General features: G+C 43.6%; 1 protein-coding gene across 2 annotated transcripts in view; it reads left to right on the plus strand.

Annotated features, from left to right (window-relative positions):
- pard3aa (par-3 family cell polarity regulator alpha, a) overlaps window positions 1-23,501 on the plus strand; it is a 284,249-nt gene that overhangs the window by 192,172 nt on the left and 68,576 nt on the right. For both annotated transcript variants that reach the window (XM_083668312.1, XM_083668313.1), the window contains 2 exons: window positions 4,061-4,297; window positions 7,950-8,196. In XM_083668312.1, the coding sequence (XP_083524438.1) occupies window positions 4,061-4,297; window positions 7,950-8,196 (484 nt within the window). The remainder of the gene's footprint in view (window positions 1-4,060; window positions 4,298-7,949; window positions 8,197-23,501) is intronic.

Consider the following 23,501-nt stretch of genomic DNA (forward strand, 5'->3'; position numbering starts at 1 on the left):
GAATGGGCGGTCGGGGACGGAGGATGTCCTCTCCTCTCCTAATGAACCCGGGCTGGCAGAGACGTAGGAGCTCAACTGACCCAGGGATGCCTCCCTTCCACTGGGAAGCCAGGACATGGCCTCCCCCGGGCCACCATGGGACTATTTTTAGCTTAATTACCCTTTTAACGCTATGCTTAAAACCCCCACTCACTGAATAAATTATGTGTAATGGAGCCCCTGTCCATACACAAATCTTTACATGCAAAGGGCTGCCTAGAATAATGGTTGTGGGAGCAACACTTTAGCTCTTCTAATTATACTGTGGCTGCAGCTCCCGTAATAACCGCTTGTGATTTATTCATAGAGTTTGCAATACCTCTTTTAAGGTTTAATGATAATCACTCCTCTCCAATTGTGTGTCCTGGTTGCCTTTGGTTTCATCTTATTAAGAATATATTGCACATTTCATCTCTGGCTTTGTTAAGATTTAACGTGTGGGGCTGTTTTTTTTTGTTTTCTTTTTGCATTCGATCTTTCTGATTTCCATTTCTCCTTCGGACGTGTGGGGAGTGACAAACCTGTGTGTCTGTGCGATGGGGATTCTTTTTTTTCTTTCTTTTTTTTCCCTGAAAGGGATGAGGGGCAGAGGACTCTGCGGTTGTTGTGTGATAGGAATCATATAATAGACTGGCATATTGAGAGCTGTCCATCAAAGCCTCCCCCAAGGATTCTTGGAGATTCAGATGAAAACAAAGGAAAAGGCACAGGCCTATCGGGAGCCTCTCTGCCGCTCACAGACACCGCTCCGACTAGAGACAACGGCAGAGAGTTTGTGAATGTGCTGAGCGGGGGGATAATTCCCTGATTCCAAGTGCGGCAGATGTCATTTGTGTTTCCTTGAACTGTTGCTTCCATCCTGGGTTTATTCCACAATCTTATTGTGTCAAACATGCACCCGGCATCTGTGTGTGTCCTGTTTGTGGGATTTATGTATAAGCTTCAAAAGCCTCACATTTACATGACATTTGGACTATGTTGATTAAGTCGCATTCCCTAGCATATGGAGAGTGATTGCATCGCTACCACAACTGAATTTCTGGTTATTCATCTTTGTTATGTCTGTCCTCCCATGTCCTTCAGCTGACACAAGTGTTCCTTTTGAGAAATGAATCTAGATGATTTCCACTTGCGCCCAGGTGGTCGGATAAGATGAGTGACTATATTTCATTGTCATATAAAAATTATTTAGTAATCAGAAATGTGCCTCACTTCCTGAGCAACAACCAGTAAACTGCTATCCTATTCCCAGTCTGTACCACAACAGTGCTGTTAACCCTGGTGACATTTCAAGAACACAGTTAAGTTTCATTTTACTGTGTCCTCAGCTGGAAGGTTGCAAATATGTTTCCCCTGACTGAACTGTTGCATTATGGAATTGGTATTTGTTTGAGCTTATATTTGAGTATTAGGCCCACACTGGCCCTCTGGAGTACAGTGCCTCTTGGGAACAGGCTCCTTTGTTTACTCTGACAGGGTTAGGATGGAGAGCTGTGTTTAGGCCTCAGTTTACCACCTAGGAAATTCAATACCATCAGCTAACGGCTGACCTCAGTTCAATCTGGCCTCTGCAGATTAGACAGAGGAGGCTGGGGAGCAGTGACTCTGTCACACATGGTACAATGGATCCAAACAGCACAGAGAGGCAGAATTGCACCCAGAAGAGGTCAAATGCCAGAGCTTGGATGACCAGGCCACCTGTGTTTGTCTCAGAATTTCTCCCCTCTAAAACACTGTACCAGGCTGGAAGGAAGTGAGTCATTGACCAACACATTTGTATTCCCTTAGCCATTGACTTTTCAAAGTAGCCATCTCTATGGTGTCTCTTTGAAGCGGCAGGTTTTGGCAGAGTGCTGGCTAATCACGAATGTACGCGGAACAGGTTTGCTTGGTTAAGGGATCAAGGAGAGATTAGTCCAAGGTTCAGCCAGCTAAGGCGGACATCAGAAGCTGCTACTGCTTGTAAAACTATGATAACAGTGGCAACACATATGGATTACTGCACCAGGCTGGCAGTTTGCCTTCTATCGCCTAGAGATCCATGACTTTACCTCCTCCTATTTCCCTACTTCTCAAATCACCTGTTATCATTTCAACCACTCCACTCTATCTCACATGCATGCTTGTCAGAGGGGGTATTCAATAAGAGAAGGTAATGTTCGTAATTGTTTTCTTTCTGTGATAAAAATGTATTTTCTTAGCCTAATCTGTGTTTGACTGCATGTCTTTCCATCCACAGATCCTCTGTGTGAGCAGCAGCAATGATGCATGCACCATTTAGGCTGCTCCAAACAAGTCAGGGGTGTTATTAATGGCAGAGAGGAACATGGGGGGGGGGGGGCAGAAACAGGACCACATGGTTCGGTCCTCCTTAGGAAACCATTGGGGAGAGGTTAAAGAGATTGGAGGTGAGGAGGCGGCTGGGTGTTTACACTAAGCGCAGTCATATGAAAAACGGCAGCACGCTATGTGGTGAGAACCGGAGGGGCCTGAGCAGACAATGCTGGTCTGGTGAGGGAACAGCTCAGGGGATCTGACTGACACAGCCTGACAAAATGAAATACCAATACCAGAGTCTCGCCCCACTTACATACCTTAAACAAAGCCCAGCAGCCATTGGAAAAATAATTACAGCTGGCCAGAGTGTAGCTTCAGAGATAGAAGGGCTGCTGTTTAACAGTCAGTCGGCTATCCCCACATCTAGCACTGTAACAGCATATCCATCAGTGGGGCCAGTGCTTATATCAACATACTCCTTGTAAGTGCTGGTTGTATCTGACATGAACAATAAACACGAGCAGCCCTAATTGTGCGCCATACAATACCCTTTCAGTTGTGACAGTCTGTCGGACTTTCCTTGTTGTTTTTTTTTATGTACAATTTGCATGTTAATTATGTTTGCCCATGCATGATTGGGCTCCATTATGTCTCCACATATGTCATTATATGAGCACCATTTGTTGTGTCCTACTTTGTTTACCATTTTTCTTTATCAGGGTGTTACCATGTGCGAACAGCCAGGGTGATGCACGGTGTTGACAGCAGTTTGTAAAGTTTCCATACACATGCTTATCTCTCCAAATCAAACAGCTGGCTTCTGTTGGCTACAGTATGGAAGACTGAGGGCCCACCTGGCCAGCCAACCTCCACATAAAAGAGCAGTCCCATGTCGGTGTGGCGTGAGATCCTGCCCCTATATAGTGTTGTTATCTTCCATCTGCACATCCTTAATCTCCTCCTTTGAAGTGTGGGTGTTTGTTTGTGTCCTTTTAAAAGCCCCATTTTGTAGGGGCTTTAAACATCCTTAAAAATGAATGTATGGTTTAAAACGCATGAGAGGCCATTCAGTGGAGGGTTCAGACAGAGAGCGACAAGGAGGACATGGAAGTGGAAGTGAATAGGCCAGAGCTTGCATGTTTAGTCTACAAGCATTTTTCCTTTTCTCTCTTGTGCTCCACATCCATTCCTCCCTTCTACTCCGTGACCACCAGGGAAGAGGACTGGCCTGGTGTGTTTGCAGTCATTACCCTGTTGTCCTATGGAAGAGATTGATGTTCCTCTAAATGTTTTCAGTATTTTCTCAAAGTACTGCAAGTACCCGAAGCTTGTTCTAAGAAAGTGTGGTTAGTTTACACGCTCACATTCCGTTCACATTACATACTGTTGTTTGAAAAATTACCGTGGTAGAGATAAGAACAAGGGTTTCTCTTTTTCCATCATGCGAAAATGTTCCTACAAAGATAGATACCCCAGTTAGTGTTACTCACACTCCATTTGATATCCAATGGCATCATTTATTTTCCAAATTAATTTGAAGACTATAGTCCTCCCTCTTTCCTTGTAGTGAATGACTTGCCAAGTACAATATTTACATCATCACTTTGGTAGCTAGCAAAACGTAAATGATTTATAGGCGTATAGAAGTTCAGTGAAGATATGTTTCATGCCACATTTTCAGGGAGTGAGGATCACACACCATTAATGTGCCGTTCTGAGACTTGTACTCCCTGTTACATCATAGGCTCTTCAACACGAGAAGTTGGACCCTCGCTGGGCCTCAAAAAGTCCAGCTCCCTCGAGAGTCTTCAGACTGCTGTTGCTGAGGTGACCCTCAATGGGGACGTCACCTTCCATCGGCCACGGCCAAGGATCATCAGAGGGCGGGGCTGCAATGAGAGCTTCCGCGCAGCTATCGACAAATCATACGACAACCCAGTTGCGATCGCTACCAAACACGATGACAAAGGGATGGAGACATGTAAGTGTTAAGTAGATCTTGGATAATGTCCAATCAGACTAATGGCATACATTGTTTCTGTTAAAAATGGTAAATCCCAAATTAGACAATTTAAGTAGAGAAGGATTCACCTCTCAGGCAAGTGGGTAAGACTGGCCTCTTTGTTAGAGAGAGGCATGCAAAAGTCTTCAATCAGCATCTACATGTTTCTCTCATTAATATTCAGGTAGTGATGTACAGTACTGTAGAATGTAATTCTAAGAGACTATTACTATTTTCCCAGAGGGCTTACAGACATTTTAAGGGCATTGCTATTTGTCAGACGACATAGAGAAAGCTCTTCTATTGTTTACTAACAATAGTCAGACTCCTTCATCTTTGATTATGTTGGAATTTCACCCTTGTAAAATAAGATGTCTTGCAGTTCCAAAAGCGTTCAGTCAAGTAACACGTTTCTTGTCCAAGCAAAATAGTATTGCACGGTATACCGGGTAATGAAAGGCAGCTCAAATACAACTACATGTTTGAGAGACACGCATTTTATACAAGAGACCCCAAAGGTGTGGTGATCTGAAAGTGGGAGTGATTAACAATAACCTTCCTTCAAGTGGCAGATTCAGTTTCATTGTTTGCATATGGTGGCTTGACAGACCTGTTTTATTATCATTATCATTGATCAAATTTCCTCACACTTATGTTCCTGGATGTTAGATATACTGTATATGCTGTATATCCTGGATGTTATATATACTGTATATGCTGTGTATCCTGGATGTTAAATATACTGTAATTCATCTATTCCCGGTTGTCTCAATTTACAGACTGTCATTACATACACAAATAGGTCATATTCTGTCCTTCAGTGCCATAAAACATTGCCATAAAACCATTCTGGATTCCTTACATAGTGTTTCATTTTCAAACATATTCCATGACTGAAATGGAGACAAGAAATACCATACATTTTCCAAGCAAAATGGAGTCTCTCACTTCCATCCGACTGAGCACATCCATGGCAGGTATTTCATGACAAAGAGACATGCACTGGATTTATAGAGAGGAGCGTCTTACATTCTGGGGACAGGTAATAACACTGCAACGCCATAAGAGTAATCGCCAGATATATTTTTCATTCCCCATTAAAGAATTCCATTAAGCGAACTGGGGGAAAATGTGAAAAAGAGGGAATTATTTGCATTAATCGCTTTGTTCTCATAAGCTCTGTCTGCAAACCACTAAATACCGTCTTATCTTGCCGAAGAAAAATGGGAAAAGCGTCCGATTCTCTCTTCCGAGGTATATTGCATTCTCCCCCATGATATTCAAATAAGTCTGTTTTTCAATTTAGATAAAAGGAGCCAGACTGTGCTCGTCACTGGGGTTAATAGTCAAAGTTGACAGATAAGCAGCTCTTTTTTCTAGACCCAGACTTTTATTTACATAAAATGAGGATGTGGCAGCACCTAAGGAAAAATGTGTCACAAGATATCCTACCAAGCAAATGCATTCCGTTATGTTACTGTTTCATAAAAAAACTGAGCTGAAATCCCTTTTTAATCTTTTGATATGAGCCTAGCAATTGTACCTGTCTGTCACAACTCTCATTGAAACAGTGAGATGAATGCCCCCTTTCACCATTGAATGGTGGATTTAATGGTACACTTTGATTATAGTGTCAAAACATTCGTATGTGTGCAGTTGTCCCATAGTTTTAATTTTCCATTCAATGAATGTAACATGTGCCATTTAGCTGACGCTTCTATCCAAAGCAACTTACATTGCAGTGAGAGCGTACATCTTTCAGTATATATAGTCCCAGCGGGAATCGAACCCCCAACCTAAGTATTGTTAGCACCATGCTCTACCAACTGAGCCACAGAGGACCACAATTATTCTCTGTGGAGTCCTGCTATCTTCGATTGGCAGCTAAGAACTCTTACTTATTGTTGTAGCTTATGATTGCCATTGATTTTTCTTATTGCTGTTTTGAGACAGCTCATTCCCACCTGTCTGTGTGTAGTTAATGAATGACGCTTGTGAAATGAAGTGTTTTTTGAGAGCATCGTCATTGATGATTTCACTTTTGTCTTTTGGCAACAGTTTTTGTGCTAACTTTATGAAAACAAACCAAGAACTTTTATACACACGCACGCACATCCAATTGTGACACACAAACACAAGCGGAGTCACACTCTCTTTGTGATAATTTAATGAAAACAAACCAAAAACTTGCATGAAGAGACACACACACACACACACACACACACGTGCACACACACACACACACACGTGCACACACACACGTGCACACACAGGGTCCCCTATGGATCAGGATCACAATCTTTAGTGTGTTATCTGACACAGTATCACTTAGAGCCTCTGAAATTAGCACTGTTGCTAATCTTAGCCGTTTTAATTGCCAGATGCTGCTCACTTCTGAGATACCCTGCCTTTGCAGGATGATAAGGAGACTCAAAAATGAGTGATAGAAGTAATATCTGTCCCAAACCTGTTAGTCTTATCATCTCCCAAACTGGGAAAGTGAAGTGGAAAAAAGCAACATTGCATAATTGAATAGGCTTAAGCTACGGATTTGCTTGCTATTCTTGTCATACAGTGCTCCGCGGCGAGATTCCATTTCAGTAATTTCCTTTGAGATGGCCGCCGAATGAAATCGCTGATAAATCGGAACGGAACGAGAAGGAAGCTTATCCTTGAAATGTGAACCGAGCCTTTTCTCTCACCGTAGTCAGTCTCGTCTGGTACGCTGAAAATCCATCATGGACTCTCTTTTTCTGATAAGCAGTGTTCTTTTCCCCATCAAAGGCAGCACTGAGGCAATACTGTCTGAGACATTAATAAGTTCTAATCTCAGGAACATCTACCTCACGCTTCATTGTGAGAGATATACCATATGCACAGTGCCGATTGGAGGAGAACGTTTCTCGCAATTAAGATCCCTTAGGCTTTTCCTAAGATTATTTAAATGTACAATTAGTGACAGATTAATTACATTTTCTTCAGCAGACATGCTGCAGTGTAATGGAAACTTTGGACATAATCAACTCAATGTCACTGAAAATCTTTATATTTAAATATGGTGGTTGAGGATGACATTACTGAAAACCGGGATGATACTGTGCATTGTTTGTGTAGTTTGTTTCCCATGTGGAGTATCTAAAATGCAAACATTGGGAGTAACTGAAGGCCTGGAGTTGGGATGAGAAATGTGATCAGCAGAAAAGTAGTCTCTCTGGATTCCGCTGTTCCATCTTCAAAGTAAACATTCTAATTGAGTGAGGCTGATATATGCTGCTTCTCCGTGTTCAAAGGCACCTTATGGGATACCATAATTCCATTGATACTTCATTTGAAATCAGCAAAAAAAAACATAGATGTTTTAATTAAAGAAGAGACGTTGCTGGTAGACACAGAGGAAGGAAATGCTGCTGATTGCTCATTCAATTACAGGGTTCTTTGTTTTAGCCTACTTTACAGTAGTGAAGCCACACAACGTTGCCTTGGTGTTGGAGGACTGTATACATGTTTTTTACCAATGCCTACAGTTCCAGCCAAATTCCATCCAAGAGCATTGCATTCAACATGTACAATATGTCTCTCTCTCTCTCTCTCTCTCTCTCTCTCTCTCTCTCTCTCTCTCTCTCTCTCTCAGTGGATGAGGACACAGAGGGGAGCTCACGTTCAGGCGGCCGGGATTCCGTGTCAACTGACCTCACCTTGCCACCCAGCACCACAGTAACCACGGAAAGACAGGTGAACGGCAATCGCCCCAAAGACAAGAGGAAACAGAATGGAGAGAAAGAAAGGAAGAAGTCTGAGAGGGATAAAGAGAAGGACAAGGAAAAGGACAAAAACAAAACCAAGAAAGGAATGCTGAAGGGCCTGGGTGATATGTTCAGGTAAGGCCAAGCTCAATTCCTTTTCACCACCCCCCAGACCCAATCAACAATCTCTTAATTTATTCTGCTAGCGAGACCATGACTGGAACACTCCTGAATCAGAAAGTGTTTTCTGACTGTTATTGCTACTAATAGGGAACCCTCACCTTGACCCCTGTTTCAGGTTATCGCCCAGCGAGGTCTTCAGCACATTAGACTGTTTTTTTGTTGTTTTTTTTAATAAGGAAACATGTTTTATTCATAATGCCACGTGCTGCATCCGAGCCAAAACACATTCAGCATGTGTTAACCACTGGACAATGTACCTACACCACCTGGGTACTAATGGGAATATGTGAAGAAAGTACACAAAGGAAAAAAAGATTGAAAAGATTATTGACTTGACTTGAGTTGGAATTCATTCACTTCCAGTACATGTGTTTTAGATGCTAAGGGGTTTAATGTTTAATGATTGTTCTCTTATTTGACCTTTTTGTCATGCCCTATAACATTATAGTAACATACCCTCAGGCCTTAGTAGAATTGAATGGCCACTGTAATTGGCTTCTTGCAATAGATGAGGCTACTCACTGAAACAGTATGCCTTGATTTACAATAGTTAGCCTGATTCTTCAAGCTTAAATTCAAATGTAGCCAATTTTGGTAAATTTAGGCTATAGATCTATAGAGTTTATGTAGATCATATCATTTTTGCTCACTCTGCTGAGGTAGGGGATTGGGGAGGGTGTATCGCCTGGGGGTGTTCAAAGAAGCAGGGGGTCCAAGCTTGTCTTTCAGGGCTAAGCTACTGCCATTGCTGCTAGGCTAATTAAACAGAAGACTACAGTTAATTATTTTGATTTAGTGCTCATTTGAATCCGGCATAAATTAAGGCGCATGGCGTGGCTGTTATCGTGCAATAAGTTGTTTTCCCGTGGATTAGCGTAATGGGATTAGTTAGTGTATCGCGCGCCAGCTCTGTAATGAACAATAAAGATGACAAGTGTTTTGAGGTCATGTTTCAGGAATTCAGAAAGGTTTCTTATCTATCGTAATTTGTGCTTTGGTGCCAGCATGCAGTCTATAATTACAGTACACACACACACACACACATAGCCCTCATTTGCTAGTACTTTGAAGTGAGTTTGATTAGCAAATTAAAATGGAAGTTTTAGTCACAGGTTTACCCTTTCCGTGATACACAATCAGCGCCACTGGCAAAGGTTGGGCGTCTTCTTGGGACTAAAAGGCCGAGATTATTTTCCGGGGCTAGGGACCTTGGTGTGCCCTTCCCTGGCACATCATCGTTCTTCATTATCTCTGAGTGCCACCACCACTTAAGAGTTGGCACGCAGCAGCCCTTACTGACACTCTCCCCTGCCCCCTGTATTTAACTCCAGGCCATATGTCTTATGTATGCAGGGGGACAGCTCCCAAAACCAGCAGTTACTTCACTCTCTCCCCGATGCTGACTCCCCCCTTGGCCTCACTTAAGAAGCAGTCTCAGAGAAGTGGAGAAAGTTGGAGATAGTAGAGATCTAAGGTGAGACAGTTGTAAGCCAGGGCAAAGTTATTGAGCTAAACTGTTTGTATTGAGGCAGAGAAATGGAGCAGAGGGCGAGTGGAGTGTGTATGTGGGTCATTTAAAAATCAGTTCTATCGTATATTGCTACAGTGAGAGAGAAAGGATAATGTCAATGAGTCCAGACGCACTATCCACACTGCTTGCATGCAGCTCCCATAGGGAATCATCAGTGGCCAATAGCATGAACGAGGGGTTCACTTGGATGAAACGGGCCTTCAGCTCTATCCACCATCAAGCTCTCTCTCACACACACACACACACACACACACACACACACACACACACACACACACACACACACACACACACACACACACACTCCCTCCCCTATGGAGATTTCAAGAAGTTTGCAGTGCGCTGCAATTTGAGCTCATCTGCATTCACTGCTAAAGACGGCCTGATGAACACGCAGTGCACACGCTTAATGGACAGGCTGATTGGTTGTGCATTAAAATCAGACCCAGGGGAGAGGGGGATGGCGTGATATTGGAAGAGAAGGAGAGAAAGAGAGTGTGAGAGCATGAGGGAGAGAAAATTGACTGCTAAAGCCTCAAGCAAAGAAGCTCACTCTAACGCAACCTCCCTTTTTACTTCTCAATGATACTGTACAGCCCGTAGTATCATGGCAACATAGATGATGGAGTAATGAATCGTTTTTCCTCTTAGAGATGGGTACAAATGTGCATGCATGCAGATATAAACCCCCACAAGGGAGAAGTAGAATGTTGTTGTTCTGTAGAGAACTGTCCAGTGGACAGGCATTATTGTAATAACCATTGTGTGTCTCATGTCCATGGAGATACCATGTGATCATTACTTTCTGACCTTATCAGGCTTGTTTAGATGTCCACAGCTCACCCCGGGCCCTTTCAGCATGCCAGCGCGCTACATGCAGCCAGACAATAGCCCCGGTTGAATGGCAAAAAGGGTACATTTTCAGGGGTAATTAGGTGTTGTTTATCTTCTGTATGACTGACTGACCCCCTGACTGCCCATCTCCCTCTCTTGGTCTTTGTGTGTGTGCATGGGAGTGTGTGCATCACTGAGCCTGCAAGCATGTGTGCGTGTGCGTGTGTGTGTGTGTGTGCGTGTGCGTGTGCGTGTGTGTGTGTGTGTGTGTGTGTGTGTGTGTGTGTGTGTGCACATCGGCCGTTTTCTTGGACCCCTGCTTTCTTGGGTGCTAGAGCAGTGCATGCTGGGTTATGGTAAAAGGAGCAGGCGGGCAATGGGCGGTGAGAGGGCGGGTGGCGGCTGCCGAACAGAGAGAGGGAGAAGGAGAGGGGAATGGAAGGAGCGTGTGCACTGGAGTGAACTGGGGCGCCACTGAATAGGGGGAGGAGGAGGAGGAGGAGAGGGAAAAGGACGGAGCATTTCACACGCACGGTCACGGCACCACTGTCTGGCGAGGGAGGATCTCTCCGGTCAGTGTGTATGAGAGAGAGAGAGAGAGAGAGGAGGAGGGGTGCTGCGTTAATGGGCTCTGGCGGAGCGCACCACCCCCTGCCACCCCCCCTGCCCCTCCCGGCCAATCTGATAAGTGGCACGCCTCACGCAGCCATCATCCTACACTGGGACTCAGTGTGACAGCGGCTCCCTGAGGGACCTCTCTGCCTGCAGCCACAGACACACACTGGGACGCACAGGGAGGAGCAGAAGGATGGGGGGATGCTTGTCATCCCTCAATCTGTATTATTTTTAGAGGCTATGGATGCACATTGGGGGGTGTGGAGTGTTGTTAAGGGGGAGGGTGGTGGGGGTGAGGTTGGATGTTGTGCCACAAAGCCCTGCAAGAGGACCATGGTGTCAGTTGCAGGAGAGTAGCTTCTTAGCTTCTTGCCTTGGCACCGTGAGCGTGGTATATGTATGTATGTATGTATGTATGTATGTATGTATGTATGTATGTATGTATGCATTCCATATGATCCTTATGGTTGTGTGGGGGAGTAATATCTGATGACCACATGCATTAGCCTGGCTTTGCACACACACTGTGCACAGAAACATATGCACACATACAAGCGTAAACACTCACACTTCAAAACTCTCTCCCAGGATACCAAGAAATAACAATTATTGGTCCTGTATACAGGCACTGACAGCTGCAGAATCCCATCTCAGATCCCATCTCAGATCCCATCTCAGATCCCATCGCTTCATCTACCGCCTCACTTATCATAATGGCCCATAAAAGTTGTGTCAAGGTATTAAGCTCACCACCGTTCACTCACAATCAAGCTATAACTCTACATAATTTGAACAGAATAACCAGGAGTATATTATATTAGGTAAAAATAAAAGACTAAACCAAGAACACACATTACTTCACTTACAGTTATTGAATGCAGCTTAATGTTATGATATGATTCCCACACAATAGTTTTGGTCATAACATGATGGCCTGCACTTAGAATAACGTTATGTCGTTGTGAATTCTATATGAATAACAGCCACTACAGACCGAGGAGCACCTTATTCAATAGGATCCACACTGAAAAGACATCTCAGATGACATTGGGTCTTGTGCTCAGATGGATCTATGGTGTGAACTCGAATCTCACAAAAATGTACCATATATGTCCTCTGTGTGTGACATCCTATTACCTCCCTGCCAATCATGCATCTAAGGCACGGCAGGGGGCCAAACAAAGAACACCACTCACCACCAGAACAGATTATCGCCACTGTCAGAATAAAACAAAAAAACACCAAAACAAAACATATTTTTTGTGAGGTTAGGCTAAGTGCAGATTGGTGTTGTGTGGCAAGAGATGAGTGTTATTGTCAATTTGGTGGATATGCTTTTAGAGTAACAGAGGGGCAGGGATTGGATTTAGGGGAGGGGGAAGTCTGAGTGTGAACACACCTTTATTGCACACTAAGTGAATGTTACATGGATACATGACGACACACCTTGCCTTCTCAGAAAACAAAACGTCTATATTCATCTGTCTAGGGGAGGGGGGAGAGGAGAGTGGTCAGTGAGTGGCCACAATGACATGCACTAAGAGCATGTGGGGGGTGGTGGGGTGGGGGGTTGGGGGGGGGGGGTTAGGGGGGGGGGGTGTCCAGTTCCCTGTCTCCTCTTGGCCACTCGATGCAAATGCGATCGGGCACCACTGTATTTCCATCAGACGGGCCTGGAGTAATTGGGTTTAGAATGATCATGCGGGGCTGTGATATCCCTTCAGGCCGGCAGCTGGGAGGAGGAAGGAGGCTGGGTACAGATGGGGGAGATGGGAGGGGGGTGGGGGGTGGGGGGAGCATGGAACTAATTGAATCTGAAATCTTGTTGAAATGAAATGCGATCCACCGGTGTCTTTCACGCAGCGTCTCGGGGAGAGGCCTCCAAACATGACTGAATTCATAAAGTGTGTTATTAAGGAGCTCAAATTAAGTGCAGTAGCTTCCTTCATACCATGGCTATGCCCTCTAATGGAACAGCCCCGGTGGGTCCCTGGCAGGGTTGTATAGGCATTGGAATACTTGTATGCATTTTGAAGTATTCAGGTATGATACCTTTTTAAAATGGGTATTCAGAATACAGATACTTTCATAAATGAGAATGTGAATACTTTTAGAATAATTTACAACTGCCAGCGACTCAATTGATCTCAAAACGTTGCTGCTCACAGTAGCTCCTCAGTTTTTGTTTCTTTTCTTTTCTTTTTTAAATATGAAGAGAAATATGTTTTGTGTCTCATTCGTTTTCTTCAATGCTCCTGTGAACAAATGAAAAAGTATTCTAAAAAGTATTTAAGTATTCTGAATCCATTTTGAGCCATGTTTTCCGCATTCAGTATCCATTTTCAAAGTATTGTATACGACCCTGGTCCCTGGGAAACCTCGGCTCCTCTCTCTCTCACTCTCCCATCGTCTCTGATGCTCAGAACAGAGCCACCATGTGTTTTACAGTAATTGTATTTCATATTCACATAACTATTATGCATTTAATATTCATATGACTTTCTCTTCCTCTTTTTAATTATTGTTTTCATACTTTGATTCCACTTTGTTGTTATTTTCATTCTGGACCAATTCCTTTGATCAATCCAAATTAAAAACTATTAATATGCATCGATTCTCAAAGGAATGTAAAATGAAGTAATGAGAAAACACAAAGAACATGTATGAAGATCTGAGGACATTCCCATTTTGTTTGCTAAATAGCACAAATGGAAAACAAACACATTCTGAAATAAGGAATATTTAACAGGGTCCAAAACATAAGTAGAACATTCGTACTTTAATGAAGGGTAAGCAGAATAATATGTTTGTACTGTCGGTTAGTTTTATTTGATATTACAGCAGCGCAGAGGGGTGAAATGCATAGGGGGAATGCTTTTTTCTCCCCTGTGCAATATGTAAATGAGGCGTATACTGTAGTGATGCTCATTACTAGTCTCCTCTCTCATGCACAGGGCTTAGCATGTAATGAAATAGACGCCCCTGAAGAAATTGACCTTTCCTATCAACTGACTGCCTGGGACACGGATGTTCACACATTCATTTCACATGAGGACAATTGTGATGAGGGGTGGGGAAAATTGCTTTTGAATTGGTAAGGTAATGTTAATCAAAGTTGAGTTCTACTTGTGATTTCCTTCAAAGCCAACCAATTAAAGCAAGGGTCCCGCATCTCTGTACTGGCAGTCCTAAACATGTGTTCCATGTGTTAGGTGACACTGTCTGATCTCTTCCCCACCTCTTCCACCATATTCCTCTGATCTGCTTTCCTTTTGGTTGGAGTGTCAGAGAAATAGAACTCCTTTCATGGCTGGCTTGGGATTTCTCCCTGTTTGTCATGAAGGAGGCTTAATTGGGCTTTCTCTGGCTCATGATCGGGGTAGAGAGAGAAGGAGGAAAGATGGGTGTGCTGTGTGTTTCTCTTCACTCAATTGAGAGAGAGAGAAACAGAGAGAGAGAGAGACAGAGAGAGAGAGAGAGAGACAGAGAGAGAGAGACAGAGAGAGACAGAGAGAGACAGAGAGAGAGAGACAGAGAGAGAGAGAGAGAGAGAGAGAGAGAGAGAGACAGAGAGAGAGAGAGAGACAGAGAGAGAGAGACAGAGACAGCGAGAGGCAGCGAGAGGCAGAGAGTGAGGGATGAGATGTTGGAGAGTAAACAGTAATGCCCCATGGCTGATCTTTCTCAGCTGTAGATCCCTCCTAGGCGCTGATCCCTCATAGAGGCTGATCTCTCTCCCCTGCTGATCCCCAAAGATCTCCCTGCAGCCCTGTCAGCACACTGGGCTCTGAGCCACTGGTCACAGCCAGCCAGACACCTGCACACCTCTGGTCATACTGTAACAAGGACAGGGCTCTGTAGTTACTGTTGCTCTCTCGTCCTGTTTATCTCTGGATCCACCTCTTCATCATTAGCTGTGGTTGTTTGTACTTTTAGGGTACTTTCAGTTCCTTCTCCCTTTTGTTTGCCTCTTTCTGTTTCTCTCTTTCCTCATTGCTGTTCCTGTAATTGCCTCTCTCTCTCCCCCACCCCTCTCTCTCCCCACCCACCCACCCCACGCCCCGCCTCCCCTCTCTCTCTCCCCCACCCCTCTCTCTCCCCACCCACCCCACGCCCCGCCTCCTCTCTCTCTCTCTATTTCTCTTTCCTTCTCCTCTCTCTCTTCACCCCCCCCCCCCCCTCTCTCTCTCTCTCCCTCTCTCTTACACCCCGCTCTCACTTTGCGCATCTCCCTTCTGCCCTTGGGATTCATGCTGGCATTGACAGAAAGACCTCTCTTGTCTCCCTCTGAATTCTGGGAGGATGTATGTTACGGATCAATGATTCGGGTGTCTTTTCCCCTGATGGTTCAAATACAATGCATGGGCTTGTTTTTTTGTGTTTCAAATCCTGACAGTGATGCAGAAGACCAGCTTCCCCTCCTCACCTCGCTTTCAAACACTGACACATCTCAGGACTGACCAAATTCTAGTTTTATTTTTTTTAAATGAGAACTATTTAAAGGGCTCAGTACAGTCGTTGGGCATTTTCATGGAAAATAGATTCCATGCTCATCATTTCTATTGTTTTGTTGAGTGTTAGCTATTCCAGTTGAGTTCCTCTAGCGCGCTGCCACATCCAGGCTATGGGGTTTGGTTGTCATCATTAAAAAGGTATTGGGAGGTGAGAGACCTTGCTGTTCTCTTGCCTGCGGGCGGGTTGTGTTTATGTATGAGTGCAGCACAGAGTGTGCCAGCACTCCTGATGATCAAAACGCCCCATTAAGGATGCAGCGTACGTTACTGTATCTAGGTCACATCCTGCACCACCTATCTCCCCAGAGAGCTCTCTCTGCATGTCCTCGTCTCCATCTCTGCCTGTCTGTTTGTGTGTGTGTGTGTGTGTGTGTGTGTGTGTGTGTGTGTGTGTGTGTGTGTGTGTGTGTGTGTGTGTGTGTGTGTGTGTCAAGGCTGGAGACTCGCTGGCTTCAGGGAGTCAAAGGCCACATGACCTGATTGTTAGGAATATGACCACCAGCACCATTAGGATGATGACATGTCATTTCAATGTGTGAAAAATTACTTCTAAGAACTTTATACTGCAGCACAAATGTTCAGAATACCTAATATTCACCACTTTTTAAAAAAAAACGTTATGTGAGAGTGTGAATGTTCGTAATTGTCCTTCAAAAGCACACTCATTTTTCTCACAGACCACCTCACGGCACATTCTGATTTGTAAAATGAATGCGTATATGAATTGGTGTGGACTGTTTATTTGCGTTATAATGAGTGGGTTTAATCACAAGTGTCAGAGAGGCTGATTGGAGACCTTCCTCTCGGCACATACACAAACACTCCCACAGACATCCCCCATCTTTGTGATTTATAGGAAACATTAAACGCAATCATGTTGGGCTGTTGCTTTTCCTTTGTAATGTGGGCTCTGTGTGAAATATGTAACATTGTGTGTCCTTTGATTTATATACTCCTCATTGGTTGGCTGGGGGACCACACTGTGGATGTAAACAGTAGGTCTGCTCTGATATCTCTAATGGTACCAAAAGTGATTTGAAAGGCCCTACAGTACATCTCACCCCACCCAGACACACCTCCAGCCACTTGGTGGTGAGTGAGGTGTAGCCAACTGTATTTCTCCTCTGGCACGGCCTCTCACCGTGAGCATTTCTCAATGAGGCAGAAGTAATATCTTTTGTCGGATTGAATAATTCCCCTCAATGCTCCCTGGAAGAATGATACGCTCGTGAAAAACGAAAGTCAACAGCCTGCAAGGGCCAGTACCACCCAGAAACAACCCTTGGGTCTTTCCTGGGTGATCATTCTCCTCCATCGTCGGATCTGGGTCGCCAGTGTCATTTATTTGTTTTTAAACTCTCTCCTTGCTGAGTTTCAAGGGAGGCTCAAGCAGCTATGGATTATCTCTCTCCCTGTGTCTGACTCTGTCACTGGGAGACAGAAGCTGTGTATTGTTGTTGTTGTTGTTGTTGTTGTTGTTGTTGTTATTGCTGTTGTTGTTGTTGTTTTGATTTGCTCTGTTGTACTTTGTCTACCTGGCAGGTCGCTCTAACACCCACAGGAGTGATATGGACAGAATCCATCAGAGTGTAAGACAGATAGATGGAGAGAGAGAGAGAGAGAGAGATTGAGGGATACCTCTGATGACTGTTAAATATTCCAGTCATTTCCATAGACTATACTACTCTATTTATGGTCAAAATAGAGGACAGTCACAGCAGCAGAGAAAATGGCCTCTGTTTATCCAGACAGCATTTGCATGTGATGATTTGAATGTGTCGTTTTAATGGCATCTGATATTGTCTTGGAATTGCAGGTTGGTCATGCATGAGCAATACAGTGAGAAGGCTTTTATGCTCAGCTGTGAGACCTACCAGGCAGAGAGGCATCTGGTGAAAAACATTTCCACCGAGTCGGCCATGGAGCCCTGCCCATGGTGAAATCCCCTACCGAGTTAGACCTAATGTCATGAATAAATGCATGCCATGCCTCTGTGTTAGGAGCCATGCTGCTGCCCCTTTGCATAAACAATTTCACTCCCCTCTCTCCTCTTTTCTCCTCCTATTTTCACTTCATCACCGAAAGAATAAGGTTGTACATCCTCTTCAATCATCAACCTATGAACATCAACTCCTCTTTTTTGGACCATTGATTGGGTAAAAGTGAGCCAGCCGACACCCAATCAGAAAAAAGAGTGAGCTGCCATTTCAAGCAGTCGCCTCAGTGAGGCAGTCTCCTGAGGTGGAGCCGCCTCTGTGGTGAGATTGCCATGGTACTGTATGGTGCATTAAGGATGCTGTGCTGTTTAAAGGGTGGTTTGACAGGGAAAACGCTGACTGACATTAGAACTTGCGGATAATGAGGTCCACGGGGAGAGAGAGAGAAAGCGAGAGAGAGAGAGAGAGAGCTAATCGGCAGGCCGCAGCAGTGGGAGACCATCAGCATGAGTCGCCACACTGTGTTCCACACCTCACAGGTCGTCCCTGGTAACTGCAGATGGTGACATCCCAACACTGGCCCTTACAATAAAGATGTCCTCATTAAACGTGTGTTAACGAGCAACAGGTCACGGTGCATGGTCAGGCAAAAGCCTCTCTCTCTCTCTCTCTCTCATTAGGATTTTTACAAGGCATCTCTCTGATTCTCCTTCTGTTTACCCCGCGGTATAGAGTGTATTCACCACAAACGTCAGAGTAAGGTAGAACACAACCAACTCGCTCTCCTCTAACAAGATGTTATTAAAATTACATGTTGCTGTCTAGGATTCGCCCTCGGTACACAACCATTCTGCTTGGGCCCGATTCACTGGTTTATATCGAACCAGAGGGGTGAGGAAAGTAGTTTTAGACTGAGGTTGTTTTTTTTACACCTACTACTTTTTTTCAGATTATTTCCAAGAAAACAAATTGCATGTATTATTTAGATGGCTTTATAGATTATTGTTCTGAAAGCCTTTGGTAGAGCGATGGCAATGTTATTTATTTTCTCTGCGGCTGTGACAAACACAGCCTGGTTCAGACACTGACTCAGATGCCTGCAGGGGGCTTGGCCCGGGGAGATTTGGATTAACTTTCAGGTTGGCGGAGCAGAAACTATAATGATTCTTTCTGCCCTTGAAATTATCTTCTCATAGGTTACTTAAATTGATAGATGCACATTCTTCTTTTTTCTGCACATTCCGTGAAAAGAAATTCAGGAGTGAAAAATGCCTAAGCCCATCATTTTACTAAGCCCATCATTTGGCTAATCACAGAAGCGGGGTCCTAAATGAGGTCATAGCAAGTGAACTCCAGTTAATCTTTAACATATTTTAAAGAAGCAGTCATTGTTTTGCTCTGTCTCACAGAGGGCATGTCAAAACATATTATCTCCCCTCAAATCACTCTGGTTTTGAGCGATTGTAAATCATAATTAGTTTAATTGATGCTTTGCCTTATTTAGTTGTATTGCTGTCTGCCAAAAAGACTAGTTCCCTCTTCAGTCCACAGTCACATCTGCCTCCTGCTGCCTAGAACTGCATTGTTACCCTGTAAATCGATAGAGATATACAATAGTAATATATGGTGAATCGAGTGGTAGTTGTAAACCCTACCATTTTCTATGATATATGATGATGTAAAGTATTGAATGGAGCATCTATAGCAAAGATTGTTAAATGAAAGCTGAGATAGATGCCTCTCAGCTTTCAATGAGGTATAATTTATGTGTATGGTTAAAGTAAGATATGCTATATGAAATGGGACTCATCATTATGTTATCGTATGTTGAGGGTTGAGATCTAACTCATAAGGGGGTGCTTATGTTTGATTAAAATGTATTAATCTGACTTGTATATTCAATCACATGTCTGCATAAATCACAGTCTTAATGTTCTCAATGAAAGCACTTCATAAAGCCTTCATTATATGGGAATAGAGCAGTTAAAAATATAGTCTTATAGTAACTAATCATGTCTTGTGTGACAAGCTGGGACGCGTGCTCTGAAAATGAGGATGGTAAGATATATCATCATGTTGACGGTTCCTCAGATGTATTGAATATCACATCCCTCTCAGATATGATTATTTCATGGACATTACCTCCTTCTACACTACGAGCACATCCTTCAAAATCAAAGATGGATGTTCTGTCCGCACGCTCCTTGTAAAGATTTGTTATTGACTGAGTGTTTGTGCACAAGTCGTCTGTACTAAAGCATTCCTCTCCTGTACTCATCATCAGGCTTTTGTTTTGAGGCCGGCAGGTGTTCATGTATTCATTAGTCATACCTGTCATTGCTGTTGGAAGGGTAGATGCTTAGCGATGGCCCATTAAACAGTGCTTTTGTTGGAGATGGAGATACAGGGAGAGGATGATGATGTGAATGGCATATGTACCTCTACCTGAAGTTGTCTGGAGAAACAGCCGTCACATCCACCGTGCTAGAGCAGGGTCTCTATTCTGTACAACTTCAAAACAAAAACACAATACTGCCATTCAGTATCATATCTCCTGAACCGATAAATGAAACTGGACACAATACTACGACTACTTGAATTGATCTACTGTATGTTTCTGGTTAAGCTATTCCTAAAGTAGACCCCTTTTTATATTGCAGTTAAAATAGGAAGTAGGAAAATGGAAAATGGCTCCTGGCTCAGCCAAATGGTCAGCTCAGACCTGCAGAGAATCATGTACCTACTGTTGTTATTCTGCCCGCACGGTGCCCAATCAATCACTCATCACCAGAGGGCACATTCAGCCTCATCATCAGCCAAACAGCCTAGCCTCCTCTCACCGCTGCTACCCCCAGTGCCAACCTCCCACAGTGTGCCACAGTGTCAACACTGGCATAGGAGTTCTACTGAGAGACTGAGGCTCCATATTTTTAACTGTCTAACTGATGACGTTTGACTGTTGATCATTACAGTGTTCATTGGATTTCTCATTTTCTAAGATGAGACAATTATCTTTGAGACAGGAGCATAAACGTCAATGCAATCTTGAGCTGTTATAACTTGGTGTGTAGCATGATTTTTCTATTTTCTTGAAAATAAACTTTAGAATTTGTTGGACTTTGGAAATATTGGGAATGAAGTAATTGTCAAGCAGGCAAGCCAAAAGTGTTGTTTACTAATCCTATGTTCCAGCCTGTTCCCACTGGCTATGTTCTGGCTGAGCCATGTTGTTGGTTAAGCAGCGACAATCACTATAGACTTCTAATATAATATTTCTGGTAACGTTGAGGTTCCCCCTCCTCTGCTTTGATGTTTCTCTGTGCTCAGGCCGTCCCTCTCTGGCCGCAAGCTGTGGGGAATAGCCTTTCATATGGGGCTCTACGCCCAAGGTCTCGTCAAGCTTAATCCTCAATATGTTTCACTGTGACAAATCCCCTGCTTTATTGCTGTTGATTTTGAGGAGAAAGAAAAAAGTCCAGAAAGTTTGAGTCCTATTTCTCTATGTTGCGAGGAAGGAGGTAAGAAGGAAAAGGGGAAGAAGAAGAAAGGTGAATATTTCTCAGGGAGTTAATGAAAGTCCTTGAAGTGAGGCGAGGAAGCTGTCACCTGCTCCAATGATAGATAGCAGTGCTCTTATTATTAGTATTCCCATAGCAGAGTTTTATGCCTTACTTGAGCCATTTGTTGATTAATTAATCAGGTAATGTATGCTATCTCTGGGACAAAAGCCCCTGCTTCTATTTCTCCTTTGCTCTTACGCAACCCCAGGAAAGAATCTCCCACAAGACCACGCTCCACTCTAAAGATTAGACAGAGTCACACTATAGCAACAAGCAGAGGAAAGCCATTTGCAGAAAGGTCCTGGGTCCGGCTGCTGTTAATGTAAAGTAGAATAATAAACATCTAGGGGGGAAATGGTCTCCCATTTCATGAATATATTCAGCTTAGTCAACCCTGTCTGATGTAATTCTTTCAATTTTAGAGTAAGTTTTCCAATTTGCAAATAAACCTTCACCTGAAAGGAAGTAAACATAAACAATTGAGTGTGGAGTTAAAGTACGGTATGACCTGACTGACAAAGAGGCCTGCTGTCGAACCCAATACCTTACACCATCAAGAATCCTCATTTGGACAATTCAATGGTTATTTTCATAATCAATGGTCACGTGTACTGTACGTTGTTTGAATTGAATCAAGTGAAAGGTAAACTACAATGATTAATCCAATCCTTTTTTGTGATTTCTTTTTGTTGAATTCCTCATTTCTTGAACATGACAATGAGTTCACTGTACTCCAATGGCCTCCACCGTCACCAGATCTCAATCCAATAGAGCACCTTTGGGATGTGGTGGAACGGGAGATTCGAACGGCCGACAAATCTGCAGCAATGATGCTATCATGTCAAAATGGACCAAAATCTCTGAGGAATGTTTCCAGCACCTTGTTGAATCTATGCCACAAAGAATTAATGCAGTTCTGAAGGCAAAAGGGGGTCCAACCCGGTACTAGCAAGGTGTACCTAATAAAGTGGCCAGTGAGTGTATATATTTATACCACACACACACACGCACACACACGCACGCACACGCACGCACACGCACACACACGCAACAGACTTTCCACTGTGTCCATAACCAGAGCCATACCTGTGTTGTAATATTAGACAGATGTGTCCTCATATTTCTATAAGAAGCTTTCAGCCTGACCACCCTGTGCACTTCCTGAATTCTTTACTACTTCCTTTGTCCTTCCTTCTGCTGCTGTGAATTCCCTCACAGCCGGTACCGTTATGGAAGGGAATTGGAGGAAATGACATCACGGGCAGTATTTAATGACACTGGTTTTCTGGGCAGTACCATTATTGTGTTTGCACCATGAATTATAGTTCTTTGGTTGGCACCACTTGGAGCCCTCTGTTGTTCCTATAAACCATAGCAGATATGGGGATAATGGCATGACCTATCGTACTGTATATTGTTACGTACAGTATAATATACAATATTAACATCCAAAACATTGTCAGTAGTGTGTGTGTGTGTGTGTGTGTGTGTGTGTGTGTGTGTGTGTTGTGTGTGATTGCTACTGTATAATGTATGCCCTCCCTCCCTCCCTCAGATCTCCTCTCCCCCATTGTTGATCATTTCCTCACACCCTTGGGGCAGGCCGAGTCTCCAGTCATTTGCACATATAGAGGACGGACTGAGGGAATTTACGATCATCAGCCGTAGTTATTCTCACCCCCTGTAAAGCTGTCTTGGATTTACCGCTGCCTCTGTGTCACCCCGTCATTAAAATGTAAAAGTTTGTGGTGCTGCTGAGAAAGTTGAAAATCACGCCAGTGAGCTTCCCTTTCCCTCTGTTTACTTCCCAAGCTCGGGTGGTTTGTGTGCGACTCACTCAGACTACTGTAAATCATGAGCTGTCAGAGCTCCCATCACACTAAGTAAACCCTGCACGAGTGGAAAGACCTGGAGCTCTCTTTAACAGAATATTACCTTATTCCTGTATTAAAACTGGATTTTGACACTATCCATTGAATTTGTTGTCAATATGAGACCATGGTTTGACAGGGAGGGAAATAACCACAGTATTGATATTTGAATTGATATGGCAGGATGTGCTGTGATTGTTTTTATATTACAGTCATTTTATTAAAGTTATTCCTTTAAGAAATAGTGCAGCGCAGATATTTGAATTGATATGGCAGAATGTGCTGTGATTGTTTTTATATTACAGTCATTTTATTAAAGTTATTCCTTTAAGAAATAGTGCAGCGCAGAGGAAGCATATAAAATATCATAAATTGTCACACCTGCACAAATGCCC

This window comes from Argentina silus (genome assembly GCF_951799395.1).
Source record: "Argentina silus genome assembly, chromosome: 1".
Lineage (NCBI taxonomy): Eukaryota > Metazoa > Chordata > Actinopteri > Argentiniformes > Argentinidae > Argentina > Argentina silus.